The sequence below is a fragment of the Protopterus annectens genome, chromosome 14.part0 (assembly GCF_019279795.1).
Source record: "Protopterus annectens isolate FY-2018-M chromosome 14.part0, PAN1.0, whole genome shotgun sequence".
NCBI classification, from domain to species: Eukaryota; Metazoa; Chordata; order Ceratodontiformes; family Protopteridae; genus Protopterus; species Protopterus annectens.
In genome coordinates this window covers 1,003,822,579-1,003,836,826 of record NC_056748.1, presented here as the reverse complement: position 1 = coordinate 1,003,836,826, position 14,248 = coordinate 1,003,822,579, and the positions used below count along the sequence as shown (strand labels likewise).

Below are 14,248 nucleotides of genomic sequence, written 5' to 3'. Positions count from 1 at the left end.
TACCAAAACACATACATAACCCATTATATAATTAATTCAATAAATCACATGACTATCTACAATTACTATTAAAAGGTATATTACATCTATACAACCTACTTCCAAAAACAATGACATTTCCATCTACTTCCAGTAGGCAGTAAGAACCAGATACATACATAATAAATACATTTGTGAATTTATACATAAAAAATACATTCAGTAGAAACATTCCAATAAAAATCTATTTCAGTAAAAATATATATCTCATACATGCATATGTTATTTCTTATTCAAATGTCTTGCTTTAAGCCTTGTATTAATAGGTACCCTATCATTCAGGCCATGTCTAAAGTCTCCTTATGTATGTGTTTTGGTATACATCTGATGAAGTAGCTTTGCTACAAAAGCGCTTATGTATTTCGTTGTTCTACATTAAACGAAAGTTATACTGGAATTCCTTGCTTTCCTTGGATCCTTCTGTGTTTTCTGTGTGGTATACATTTTGACTTTTACTGGATTTGAGTGCTGGCTGGGGTCTGTGGTTTATGTTTTTATTTAAATATTGTTTGATTTGATGTGATCGGTGATGTTTGCAGCTTTTTTTTTTGTGTTTTGGGATTCAATATTTTTTATTTTGAATACAATAGTAGTTCGATGTTGTCAGATGCAATCTTCTGACTTTTTGTTTTTATAATTTATTTATTTATTTTATTTTACATTTGTTTACCGGGATAGTCCGACTGGATACATGTCCTTTTTCAGCGGAGGCCCAGGGAGAAAAGCTCTAAATAGACAAGCTTACATAGATTACACAAGAAGTTGGATAACATTAGAAAATATAAAACAAAGTGATTATTGATTATGTGCAATGGCTTTTTTGTCTTGATATTATCAGGTTCAGTACTTTGGTGATTTGAAAATTAAAAGTAGATCTGTGCACACATTTTGTGTGTGTGTGTGTGTGTGTGTGTGTGTGTGTGTGTGTGTGTGTGTGTGTGTGTGTGTGTGTGTGTGTGTGTACGCTTTCTTACAGATTAGGGTTAGAGCAGAGGTTAGAGGGGAAAATATTTATTTTATGTCCATCTGAGTGCATCTTTGCAGTGTGGGTTATTTATTTGTACTGTTATGGAAAGGATGTTTATGGACTTAATGTCTAGGGTTAGCGTTAGCCCCCTGCACCACCTTATTTATGTGTGCTAACCCTAAAGTTACCCCTATGTGCCCATATTTATACATTTATATTGCTTTAAGGCCACATGGACACATCAGCTTGTTTATGTTGCTGTTAGTAAGGACCTAATATATCCATTATTTCTTGTTTTTCTTTACATTTGGACACACCTCCATCTAGATATTCAAGAATAAAACAAAATGAATATAAAAACAACACAAATACATGTCTGAAATTCATAATCCAGACAATAATCTTTTCCCATATCTTCTGTTTCCTTAGAAAGGCCGCTTGCATTGTGATCCTACATTTGAATTAGAAGAAATGATCCTAGAATCAAGACCATTGCACAAAAAGAAAAAGAGGTTAGCAAAAAATCGATCCAGGGACAACAGCAAAGACAGTACTCAATCAGTAGGTAACTTTTTTAATGTTAGTGATATTCTGAATAATAATGTTTCTCAGTGTTATGCAAACTGCTTTGTGTTTAAATCAGTTATACATGTTCTGCATAATCTGCAGTATTCTAAACTGCTTCTTGAGAGCTGAAACCTTTGAAGACAATTATACAGTACTGCAAATGTATTTCTTTTGTCCTTGTACAAACATTAATGGTGTCTGCAGTATACATAGCATTTTTATGTGGCTGGATGTGTAGCTGTTGATATAAATAGTATAATATTTTTGGACTACTGTGTCTTCTACCCATCTGACTGATTGTTGTTAGCCTGCTATTTCTTCTCCAGTGGAACAATAGCCATTCCTGGGCATGGCCATGAAAGAGCCAGCCATTGAGGAGCTTTGCTGTATGCCTTAACTTTTCCCCTTTCTACTATGATAACAGCACCATGGGTGACACTGAACAATGAGTGTGGCATGGGGATGCCACTTACTCAGTAGAAGTAATATAACCATCAATTAGCTGTGTCATTGAGAGAGAGGAACTCTCCTGTTAAGTCTCCAGTTTCTACTTGAATTATTATTGGGAGATGTACTCCTGAGATTTATTCCTTATGAGCACCAATGGAGGAGCAGGCACTCTAAACTCAGTATTCCATCATTTTCACATACAATGTATAACTCGCATCTCCGTGCACAGATGGATAATATATAACTGAGGAGAATGTGGTGCTATGCTCAGTTAAAGTTAACAAGGCTTGATTTGAATACAAACTACAAAGCTTAATCCAAACTGTTTAAAACAAGTGTGCGAAAAGAGCAAGGAATAGTTACAGCAGTTAGACTGTTGACTAGTTTATTGAAATAAGCGCTTTCGGAAAAACCAATGTCCTTCCTTCTTCAGATATCCAATATCCTGTCTTTGAACATTTTATACAAACCATCCCAATTAATTGTTCACTAATTAAACAATCAATTAACATATTAGATATAAAAAATGTAATGTTTCATACATAATATACATGAATCATACAAAAAAGCTTGTGTAAAAATCTAATAAGAATCTAATAAAAATCAGATAAAGGCGACAACCTTAACCCTAGATGTCATGAACTAAATACATGCTAAAAACTGCTTTCAAAAAACGCTATAGCTAAATGCATTCTTAAAAGGAGTTTATTCACACCCTTTTAGTGTCAGCAATTGTTTTTAAACAATTGTTTTTAAACACATGGTGTTAAAAAAACAAATTATTTTAATTTATTTAAAATTACTTGCCGTAGCCTATCGCTTAAGCGCCAAGAGTTTAAGAAAAGGTTTAATAGAAATAGTTTCATTTAAACCTGGCGAAACGTATGCAACAGACCTAATCTGCCATAATAGCTCCTCGATTTCGAGCTTAATCTGCCATGGTCCCCCTCTCTCATCCTGGATTATTTGTTTTAGTACAGTATATTTAAAAGTGTGATCGGGAAACAGAAGTATATGTTTTGCTAGGGCGTTTGTCTTATCACCTCTAGCTATAGCGTATTGGTGCTCATAGATACGCTGTTTGAATTTTCTTTCTGTCTTCCCTATATAGAAAGCGGGGCAACATTGACAGATTGCTGCGTAGACGATACTCCTAGAGTCACAATTATATTTACCCTGCACCTTATAGTTTTTATCATTGATTCTGAACTGAAAAGCTGTATTTATATATTTACATTGTTGGCAAGCCCCACATTTAGTTATACCCCTATTCCTAGGCACCAGAGATTTCTTATGATGTTCGAGTATTGATTTTAAATTACTCCCTCGTCTATATGTGATTTTTATCTGATCACCAAACAGGTTCTTCAGATGACAATCTTCGATAATGAGAGCCCAATTTTTATTTAAAATCTCCCTGATGGAAGCGTGATCTAAATTATATGTACATATAAACCCGGTGCTAAATTTATTAATACTTGCGTCCAGGTCGTTAGTCTGTTTGTTTGACAAATTGTCTTGTTCTGTTACTTTGTCCTTCAACAGTAAGGGGTTGAAAAAGCCTATTTGTCTTTTAGTTATAACCTCATTTCTAATCTTAGAAATTAACGTTATAGGGTACCCCCTGTTGAAAAACATGTTCCCTATTGTGTCACATTCACTGATGAAATCATTCTCATCGGAAACCATTCTAGCAGCCCTAACCATTTGGCCCTTAACCACAGATTTCTTCTGATGATAGGGATGACAACTAGAAAAGTGAAGGAGAGAATTAGAATATGTGGGTTTCCTAAAGATGGAACTTTTAAAGGCTCTGTGGGGTATATCTTTGGACAAATTAATGTCCAAAAAGTTAGTTTCATCGTCCTTTAGGTTATAAGTAAATTCAAAAAAATCCGTTAGTGATGTAATAGAATTTACAAAATTGTGGACGATGTCGCCAGGGCCATGCCAAAGGAAGAACATATCGTCTTGGTATCGGGTATACCAGATGACATGTTTTTGGAAAAATTTATTTTTGAACAGTAGTGTTCTTTCCCAATGTGCCATCACACAATTAGCGAAACTTCCCCCACATGGGGACCCCATAGCTACCCCAGTTTTTTGTAGGTACATTTCCCCTTCAAAATACATATAGTTATTGTTAAGGACAATCTCTAATAAGGTCAATACTACATAGATGGTATTTTCATTGACTTTCTTTTGAGTCATAAATTCTCTGGTCCACTCAATGCCTACATTTTGGGGAATAACCGTATACAAATCCCTAACATCAATTGTTAGGAATTTGTAGTCTGAATGAAATTGAACCTTACTAAGTTCACTAAGAAAACTCCAAGAGTCTTTACAAATTTGTTGTTCGTTACATAATAAGGGTTTCAGAATCGAATCAACATATTTGGCACATCCATAGGTGATGGACCCACGCCCATCAACTATAGGTCTAAAAGGGGGGTCAACAATTCTTTTGTGAATCTTGGGTGTGCCAAACAAAGCTGGTGTCCTAGGTGCCAACATGGTTAAATAGTTAAACAAATCAATATCAATAGCCCTTTCTAGCAACAAGTCATCCAGCATCTCTCTAATAATTTTAAAAGATGTGTTAATTTCATTTAGGCTAACTGGTTGATACGTAGTAGCGTCTAAGTGCTTACTAATAGATGTAACATATGTTGAGTGGTCCATAAGGACCAATCCTCCACCTTTGTCCGGCTTAATAACTCTGATTTTACAATCTTTAAGTAATTGAATGAAGTCCCTTTGGTTATTATTTATATTAGTATTATTCTTCTTGTTTATATGTTTAAGGTGGGATCGAAAATCAATCTCACACATTTTCTCAAAACAAAGGATATTTGGGTGCAAAGGTGGATTATATAGACTAGGCACTCTAAATGATGTGTTGATTGTAGGAGTACAACCTAATAAAGCAGTCAGGTTGAGTTTACGTGAAAACAATTTAAGGTCCACAATGGTATTCACTATGTCCATATGCAAGTCGGGAACAAAGGTTAACCCTACTGCAAAGAAATCAATAATGTCTTGTGGTATCGTCAAATCTGTATAGTTGTAAATGTGAAAGTCACCCCTTGTGTTAGTCAAAATCTGGGGTTGTAATGAGTCCATCCTAGTTATTTCCTTCGTCGGTTCCTTTTGTTCGTCTTGTTCGTTGTTCTTCCCTGGTTGCTCATAGTTGTGGTTTTCTTTGCCTGGTTGGGTTGAGCCACATGAAAACCCTGATGGAAACTGGTTGATGGTTGAGGATTGTTATTAATAAAAACTTGGTGGTTATTGTCAGGTTGGTTGTTTTTAATTCGTTCACTCCTACGTAACGTAGGTGTGTGCCCCGATACACTATCGTTGTCACATAAATCATTAGAGTTAAGGTTTCCGTCATTAGGGCCACTAAGTTGATCAGTTAAAGGGTAGCTAGGTGGTGGAGATGGATATGCTTTGTTGTTAGCATATTGCTGCATATCTCTAGCTATTTTTTTCTTTTTAGTTTCAGTCAGTTTGTTGATGCTTGCTTGTATGCTATTAAAAATCCTCGTGTACTCATATTTGTACCGAGGAAATTCAACATTAGATTTAATAGCATGCTCAAGCAGTTCGAGCTCGTTTTTAAGCCCGTTGACTTCACCTTTGTAATGATTAATAAGTGCCCTGATGAACTCATAACCTTGTTTATTGAATAACTTCAACAGTTCACAATGAAACTCTGACCCATTAATCAGGCCAACAGGGTACCTCCACTGTCTTAGTCCTTTAGGTACTAACTCTTTCTGTAAGCATTCATCCAAATATGAAATTTCTAGCTGTAGCTTCCTACAGCGAAACAACTTTTTATCAAAAGTATTGATGTTGATTAAAAGGTCACTCACCCCTGTAGTTCCAGGAGAAGCTGCTGCTTGTGTCAACCCATTGTCAAAAACTTTTCGTTGTTGAGAAAAGTTCCAATAGATGGCAAAAGTTCATTGTGCGATCCATTCCCTTCCATTCTCCCTGGTGATATGTTGTTGTTAAGTCCTAGGGCTATTGAGACTCTTTCTGGTGAATTTACCTCGCCAGCGTTATCCGTTGGGGTATTCTGTTGATTGCTTCTACATCCCCGCGTAGCAGACGCCAGTATGGGAGGGTTGTTTAGAATTGGGCTGGCTTGGTTATGTTGCATAGGTTGTAAAACACCATTACTTAAGTTACTTAAATTACATCTAGGTTGCTTACTTTGCGTAGATTTTAAGATTACGTTACTTTGGTTGCCTCCAGGTTGATTAAAAAGTTCTGTAGTGTTTGAGGCAGGCAAAATGCTGTCCATCCTCTGAGTTAAATGATCCACACGGCCCATTAGAGCATGGATGAGTGCCGTTAGGTTTCCGATGACGTTCGCCTCTTCGGGTGCAACGTTATTGCTTTCAAATGAGTGCAGTAACGGCTCCTCTTGCGTGAACAGATCCTGCGAAACCACTCCAGCTGAATTCACCATAGACAACTTGGGTTAAGGTTGTCGCCTTTATCTGATTTTTATTAGATTCTTATTAGATTTTTACACAAGCTTTTTTGTATGATTCATGTATATTATGTATGAAACATTACATTTTTTATATCTAATATGTTAATTGATTGTTTAATTAGTGAACAATTAATTGGGATGGTTTGTATAAAATGTTCAAAGACAGGATATTGGATATCTGAAGAAGGAAGGACATTGGTTTTTCCGAAAGCGCTTATTTCAATAAACTAGTCAACAGTCTAACTGCTGTAACTATTCCTTGCTCTTTTCGCACACTTGATTTGAATACAGCTTGTAAGTCTGGATATAGCCATTACGGCTTTGTATCAGCCATCAATTGCCTTATAAGTGGCTTTTGGGTAAATTACATTTATTTATTTATGTATTTATTTATATTTGTTTGCCAGGGTAGTGCTCTGGTCAATATTGACCAATATCAGTATCAGCCTCTACCTGACATTGCTGTAACTTGGACATTTTGAAAAAAAATTAAGATCTGTTAATTTCAGAGCACATCAGCTTATTCTCTCTTTCATGTTATGCATTTGAGTACAGAAGAATATTGCAAGGAGAGCCTTCATTTTGTTTAATATATTTATGCTTTGTTGGCTAGGTTAGTCCCAGTCCATTAGTCTAGTTAGTAGCCTTTTTCAGGCGACACCTGAGGTGTTATGTGTACTATAAGGGGATTTGGCCAGGGCACTGGGAACTTCCTCTAGTCTTTTCAGTGCATACTGTGACATCTTTTCCATCCACCTAAACTGCCACTGACTTAAACAGAAAGGATCTTAGTTTAATGACAAATCTAAAGGCTAACAGTACAGCTTTTGTGTGTGTGTGTTTTCTTCATTTTGAAGTTGCTGGAAGTACTCCTTTCATCTGCCTTTGATGTCCTGTGGACTGGTGAGCAGGTTGTTGCTGGAATCCCTTATGAAGGGGGTTTGACTATCTTCTTTATCTTTCTGTCTTTGCCTTGCAACCTGATATAGTTTCTTTTTACCACCTACTGAGTCACATTTGAGAAGCTGGTAGTGTCTCTGATGCCTTGTTTTTTGCCATTGCAACTGCTTTCTTAGCCTCTTTGTTCACCAACCAATATTTCTTCTTATCCTGTTCTGTCTTTTCTATCTCCCATTTTTTCCTGCACTCCTTCTTTCTTGTGAAGACTTCCTGGAATTCTTTATTCCACCACCAGCTTTCTTTATGTATGTTATTTCTATACATGACTCGGCTGCATACTGTTCTGTACTCCTCATAGATGCTGTTTTGAGGTGCTACCGTTCTCCTTCAGTTCCACCTATTTCCTCCTCTTGGGGTGCTAGAGCCCTGAGTAATTCCTTGAACTGTTGTGCTTTCTCTCCAGTCAACTTCCAGGTCTTCAGCTTGGTCTCTGATGACCTTAGAGCTTTCTCTGACCACTGCTTGCAGCTGATTGTGATACCCAATGGTTAATGCTGTGGGCTGACTATTTCACTGACTTTGCCATCACTGATTCTACCCCAGTGTCCTTTCTTTACTAAGAAGGAGTCTATCTGAGTTGCATGCTGGCCACTATTGTTTGTGATCTTGTGACTGTGTGTCTGTCTGAAACATGTGTTGGCTACTATCAAGCCATTTCCAGACAGAAGTATATAATGGTTTAACCTGCTTTATTCCTGTTGCCCCACACATGTGGACCCAGGCAGTGCTTATATCCTGTTCTGTCTGTCCAGATATGTGCATTCTGGTTGCCCATTATCAGCACCAATTCATGTTTCCCTGCTTTATCTAGTAGGTCCTGCAACTGCTGTCTGAATGCACTCTTTTCCTAACTATCACAACCCTGTTGCGGGGCATAGGCTAAGATTATGAATACTGCCCTATCAGACTGAAGTCTTATTGTCATGATTCTGTCACTATTTCTGAAGACATACCTCACTGCTTTCTAAAGCTTCTCCCTCACCACAATTCCAACTCCATTTCTAGCCTGTTCTTATCACACATAGTAGACTCTGGAGCCCAAGCATAGTGGCTTTTTTGCACTGCACTTCCATCTTGCCTCCTGGATATATAGGATGTCCGGTCTCCTCCTTACCATCATAGCATCTACTTCCAAGCTTCATCGTGTCAGTGAACCTACATTCAGTGTAGTGATTCTTAGTTCATATTTGGTGGGTTGATTGGTTTTACATCCATCTTTTGCACAACAGAGCTATCCCAGGTAACTAAAGCTGGGTAACTGGACACCAGCCAGACAGTAGCTTATTGATCCAGGGCTGCTGTGCTTTATGGCAGGCACACACTGGCAAATAGAGGCATGTACAGCTGTCCGACCATTAGCATGGGTCCTCAGAGTAGGTCAGACTAGGCCAGTTCCTCAACCAACTTACCACCAGTAAATACCCATGCCCATTTGGCAACATTAGTTAACATGCCCACACCACCTAGAGCCATATTTTTACACCACTGAGTGCTGTTTCATTGTAGATAACAAAGTATTACATAAGAAATTAGGGCTTAGCAATACAGTGTTGACACAAATATTAATTGTGAGCAGAAAGCTCATATCCTGAGCCCTAATCAGCAGATACTTGCATCAACGTATATGAAATCTGTTATAAAATGTTCTCAAGAGACAGTTACTGCAAGGCAAAGTCATTAAGCCATGTTCCAAAATGCAAGCTGAAATAATATTTTATTGATGGCATGTATATGGTCTGTTGAATCCTTATCAATAGCAAGATCATCTGAGTGAATTTTCAGAACATTCCCAGGGGTTGTGAGAATCAGAAGATGTTTTACTGTTTATGAGGGTACCATGTACAGAACTCCCTTCATGGGGCCTATTTTAGTGGTGGATGCAGATACATTTTTAATTAAAAACTTTTCATTGAGACACTCCATTAATTGAGTTGGACCTGACAGATCATACTGTAATTTTTCTTCATATGACGTAAACTGAAAATATTTGCTAACATGAAATGTATTATGGAGACTTCCCATTGTCACAGTTAATGTGCAGTTTTATTATCATTATATCATAATGTTACATTCTGTCTCATTCATGTAAGAGCTTTTTTTTCATGTCAGAAAGAATTCCCTTTACGATTGTTATGCCAAGCAAAATAGATAACCTGCCATTAGGATATAAATCCCAACTTGTCGCATAATATGCTTACCTTTTCAACAGATGGAAAAACATATGCAGGTGTACAATATGAATGATTTAATAAATAATAATAGTTAGCTATGTATGAGGACTGAATATATAACCACATATGCATATTCTTTTACAGGAGAATGATTACCTCCAGGAATGCCTGGAAGTGGTACAGCAGGAATTCATGGTTTTCAACAGAGAAAAGTAAGCAGTAATTTAAATCTTATTTATTGTTAACATATCATGCAAGGCTCTCTCCAGAACTGGAGCAGTGAGACAGAGAGCAGTTTATTAAAAAGTCTTCAGTAATTTACTATATAAAGCATAATTCACAAAATTAGTTTTACTCATAGAGATGGATATTTGGTTCACAATTTTTGATGGCATGTAAGTGGATGGAGCTGTGCCGATAATGTAAGAAGTTATGATAGACGGTCATGATAAAATTATTAGAAATTTGATTTTGTTTTGATAGTGTTCATGGAGTGGTTCACCAATGTCATTTGTCTGTGTCATAGTGATCAATGAAATGATTATATCTATTAGTGGAGTTGCTTTCCATATAATATTTGCATTTCCTATTGCATGGGAACATTTGTTTTACAGATTTTTATAATATGCTTTTTATTGTGTGTTTTTTATTATTTGATTTTAGCATTTGTTATTTGGGCAAGTGGACTGATCTATAGACCATTTTCAGCCATGATCTAATCTGCAAGGTTAAGCCTGAATACAATGTATAACTATATACACAAGTTAATATAGGAGGTCAAGTGGCTTATTTGTAGAAGGAGAGAGAGAGAGAGAGAGTACTGTAGCAACCAGAAAAAACAAGCACACTGACATGGAAAGATCATGCAAACTATACATAGACAATGAACAGAAGCCAAAACTGAACCCAGGTCATCTGAAGTGGACATCTCTCCAATAAGCAACTATGCTGCTGTTCTTAATAAGATGTGTTTACATTTCTCATACATGTACATATCACATTTACTATTAGCTGTTTACTTGATATTGTGTGATTTTACTTTATAAGGCCTTGGAAAGTTGTGTTTTGTTTAGTGAAGTGTAATGCAATGATGGATGCTTTGAGCAATTGTTCCCTCATCCAGGAAAATACTTTTGTGGCAATATAACAACATAAGAAAACTTTAAATATCAAATAAAGTATTAATATGGAAAAAAATATTTTCATCCACTGACTCACCTATCCATCTGCATTCCAGACTTCCATATCTGAGCAACAACCCTAGATTACCATATACATTGACCAGAAATTTCCAGACAAAATGAGAGCACTATCATTTTTAGAGTCTCTTGTATCTGCACTTGAGCCCCTATACCATTGAGCTATACCTGGTCTACCTCATAAGAGTGTAACTAAATAATTTCATAACACCGAGAACAAGTGAATTTTGAGTCCCTCACTCTGTTATAGAGAAGGAGCACAGATCCCCAGTAATGGAACATCATTCCTGCCACCTAAATCTATGATCTTACCTATTCTTCAGTACCCAAAGCTTGTGGCCATAGGTGACTTTGGCAGCATACACTGATCAGCATAGTGACAGCTATTCAAATGTCTGTTTGCCTTTCACAATCACAGTCTATTATTACACCTACAGTGATGTCACAATTATGTCCATCTCTTGGTCAATCAACAGACTCATTACTACCTTCACTCATGACCAAGACCTCAGATTACTTCTTCACATAGGTAGCTGTCTCCCTCAACTGCAGAGAGCCATCCTCTCTTTTTAGGGAGAAAACCTTGACCTCTGAAACTAAGCTGCTGACTTTTATCACAAGCACATCACAGTCAGCATTAATCCAGTGTGTACTGGTGACCATATTCATTTAGGGTCAAGAGGACAACAGCATAAGCAAACAGGATGCAACCTTGATGTTCCAAGAGTACATCATCTTCAGACTTGGGTTGTCCCTTGCAACCCTTGCTGTGAAAACCATGAACAGGAGAGAATGCAAAACATACTCTTAGTGAGTTCTTACTTTCACATTGAATAGTCTGTGTTATTTCAGAAACAGTGCTACATCCCTCTCTCTCTCTCTCTCTCTCTCTTCCTCTTTCCAAATACCATTAAATATTAAATACTAAATACCATTGAGCAACCCTTTTCAAAAGACATTTTGTTATATCATATGTCATCTCCAGGTCCACAAAACAGATGTAGACAATAGTGACAAACTTCAGAGACACCTTAGTATGTATGCAATGACTAATAGTTGATCTGGCGTTCCATGTCAAGGATGGAATCAACATTACTCCTCCTAAACAGAGCTCCAGTAACTGAACAAGTCTCATTTCCAGCACCATGATAGATGCAGATGCCTTCCACAGAGTCTAAGGACTATGAACCCTTTTTAAGTATCACAATCCCTTTTGAATGGCTCTTTCAGAACAAGAACCACCTCATGAGATTCATTGTAGGGACATTTCCAGAGAGCCAGCGAACTGAAGATGTGCATAAACAATGACACCCCAACAAAATACAGTGTTCTGAGCATTACCAGCCTGATCTCATCTAGTCACACCTCTCAACTGTCCAGATTTAAACAGATTGTCCAGATTTTTGACTTATATTTTTTATCTGTTCTTCATAAAATTTGTACTAAACAATGAGATACACTTGAGTTTCAGACTTCATATCCTTTAGAAAATGCATGCCAACACAAATTCTGTTTTTTCTAAAAACTGAGTTTACAAGAATAATATTAAAAAGGGTCTCTATTTTAAGCCTTTGCTGACCCCCTCCCATTATTTTTGACTTTAACCAGATGTCTTGTTATGATGTTGAGAGGTATACATTAGGCCTTTAATGATCATATTAATCTCATCTTCAGAAACTGACCAAATCCCATCAGTTGCTTCAGGCAATCCTTCTTCAAAAACAGCATGTCACTGTGTTCAGGAGCATCTCGCAGTGTTCCATGTTGCTCCTGTCATGGTTACCAGCTGAGTATTTCACTGTCTTTGCCAAGAAGTACCTACGAAATAGCATACCCCTCCTCAATTCATTACGTAGTTTTCCAGAGTTTTCCTGAGACCATTTGAATGTCATTCCCAATGGCCTCACCACAGTCCTTTAAAACTCAGCCCTTTGCCTTGACAGCTGTTGCCTTTATAGCCTATCAGTAACTATTCCTTGATAAAATCCAGGTTCATGCTAACCCTAAAAGAAGAATATGAACAGAAAACACACTGTTCTGACAGAAAATGAAGACTGGTTTAGAAGAATAAAAGAAAATTTAGCAAGTTCCTGGAAAACTGCATTGTTGGGCATGAAGAAATCAGAGGTAACTATGTAACTAATGATTACTATTCTTGTGCATTATGTCCTTGACAATAATTTGAAAAAAAAACATCAAACAAATAGCAAGTCCTCTTCCTCTGTTGTCTCATGTTAGAAAAATGTATCTTCCATTCATGTCATCTCCCTGATGGCTGTTTGGATATAAAGCATCCTTGTGAGGGTCAGATGTTACGGTCTCCTTATCTGTACCACTGATCTAAAATTAATATGCCATGGTATTGATGGTAACTTTCACACTCTTGGCACCAAATTATATATGAAGTGTAAAAGCTATTGTGTCTGCTTAACTGAAAACCAAGTAATATGCCAGGCTTAAATGGTCTTAAGAACATATGAAAAATACATGGTACTGCCTCAGGTTCTGACAGTTGCCAAATTCAAATACGTTTACAAATACAAAGTAAAGGAATATTACTGGAATCCCAGTATTTCACCCATCATGCTGTCACCCCAATGCCTTGTACACACACACACACACACACACACACACACACACACACACACACACACACACACACACACACACACACATATGCACACGCACACATACATGCACATGCACATTCACTGCTTCCCATTTGGGCTTATGATACCTTTAAAGTGCCAGAGCACCCTTCCTTTCTTTACATTAATGCTACCTTCAGCTAGACCAATCTAACACAACATGTACAGAATTACTAGCCACTTTTAAAATGAGTCAACTGTACTGTAATCATTTAGTAACAATAGCTAAGTAGCTAGCAGTCAAAAGACAGATGCCAATAATTAATGGTTTGCCAATAATATGCCAAACACTTATGTAATAATAAGACACCAGCCACAAGCTTTTGGAATTGAATAATAAGGATAAGCTATCTAAAAACATAAGTCAATGGAGTTTAAACAAAACTGAATAAAGATATAGTTAGGTATATTCTAGTAGAGGAATATTAAAATAAAATGTTTTAAGGAGACAGATGGCAACAGAAAAACACTAACTACAGCTAAATGTTCTTACTCCTCCCTCTGATTGGAGGTCACTGCTCTCAAACTACCATGGGTGTTCTATAATAATTCAGCAAATTTAAGTTACACACAAGTAAAATATGCAAGTTTGATTCCAATGACTCTGGAAAATCAAAGTGAATTCTGTTATGATTGCTGACCCTTAAAAGATCCTTTACTGCATCCAAGCTGGATTAAAGTCCATTAAACTCATAATATAAACAAAGTGAAAAGCACTGTAATCTTGGCAAACAGAA

General features: G+C 36.9%; 1 protein-coding gene across 1 annotated transcript in view; it reads left to right on the top strand.

The window, feature by feature from the left end:
• The window catches only part of STK32C (serine/threonine kinase 32C), a 916,526-nt gene that overhangs the window by 875,874 nt on the left and 26,404 nt on the right, over positions 1-14,248 (top strand). The window contains exons 9-10 of the mRNA XM_044056813.1: positions 1,436-1,567; positions 9,809-9,876. Coding sequence (XP_043912748.1) covers positions 1,436-1,567; positions 9,809-9,876 — 200 coding nt within the window. The remainder of the gene's footprint in view (positions 1-1,435; positions 1,568-9,808; positions 9,877-14,248) is intronic.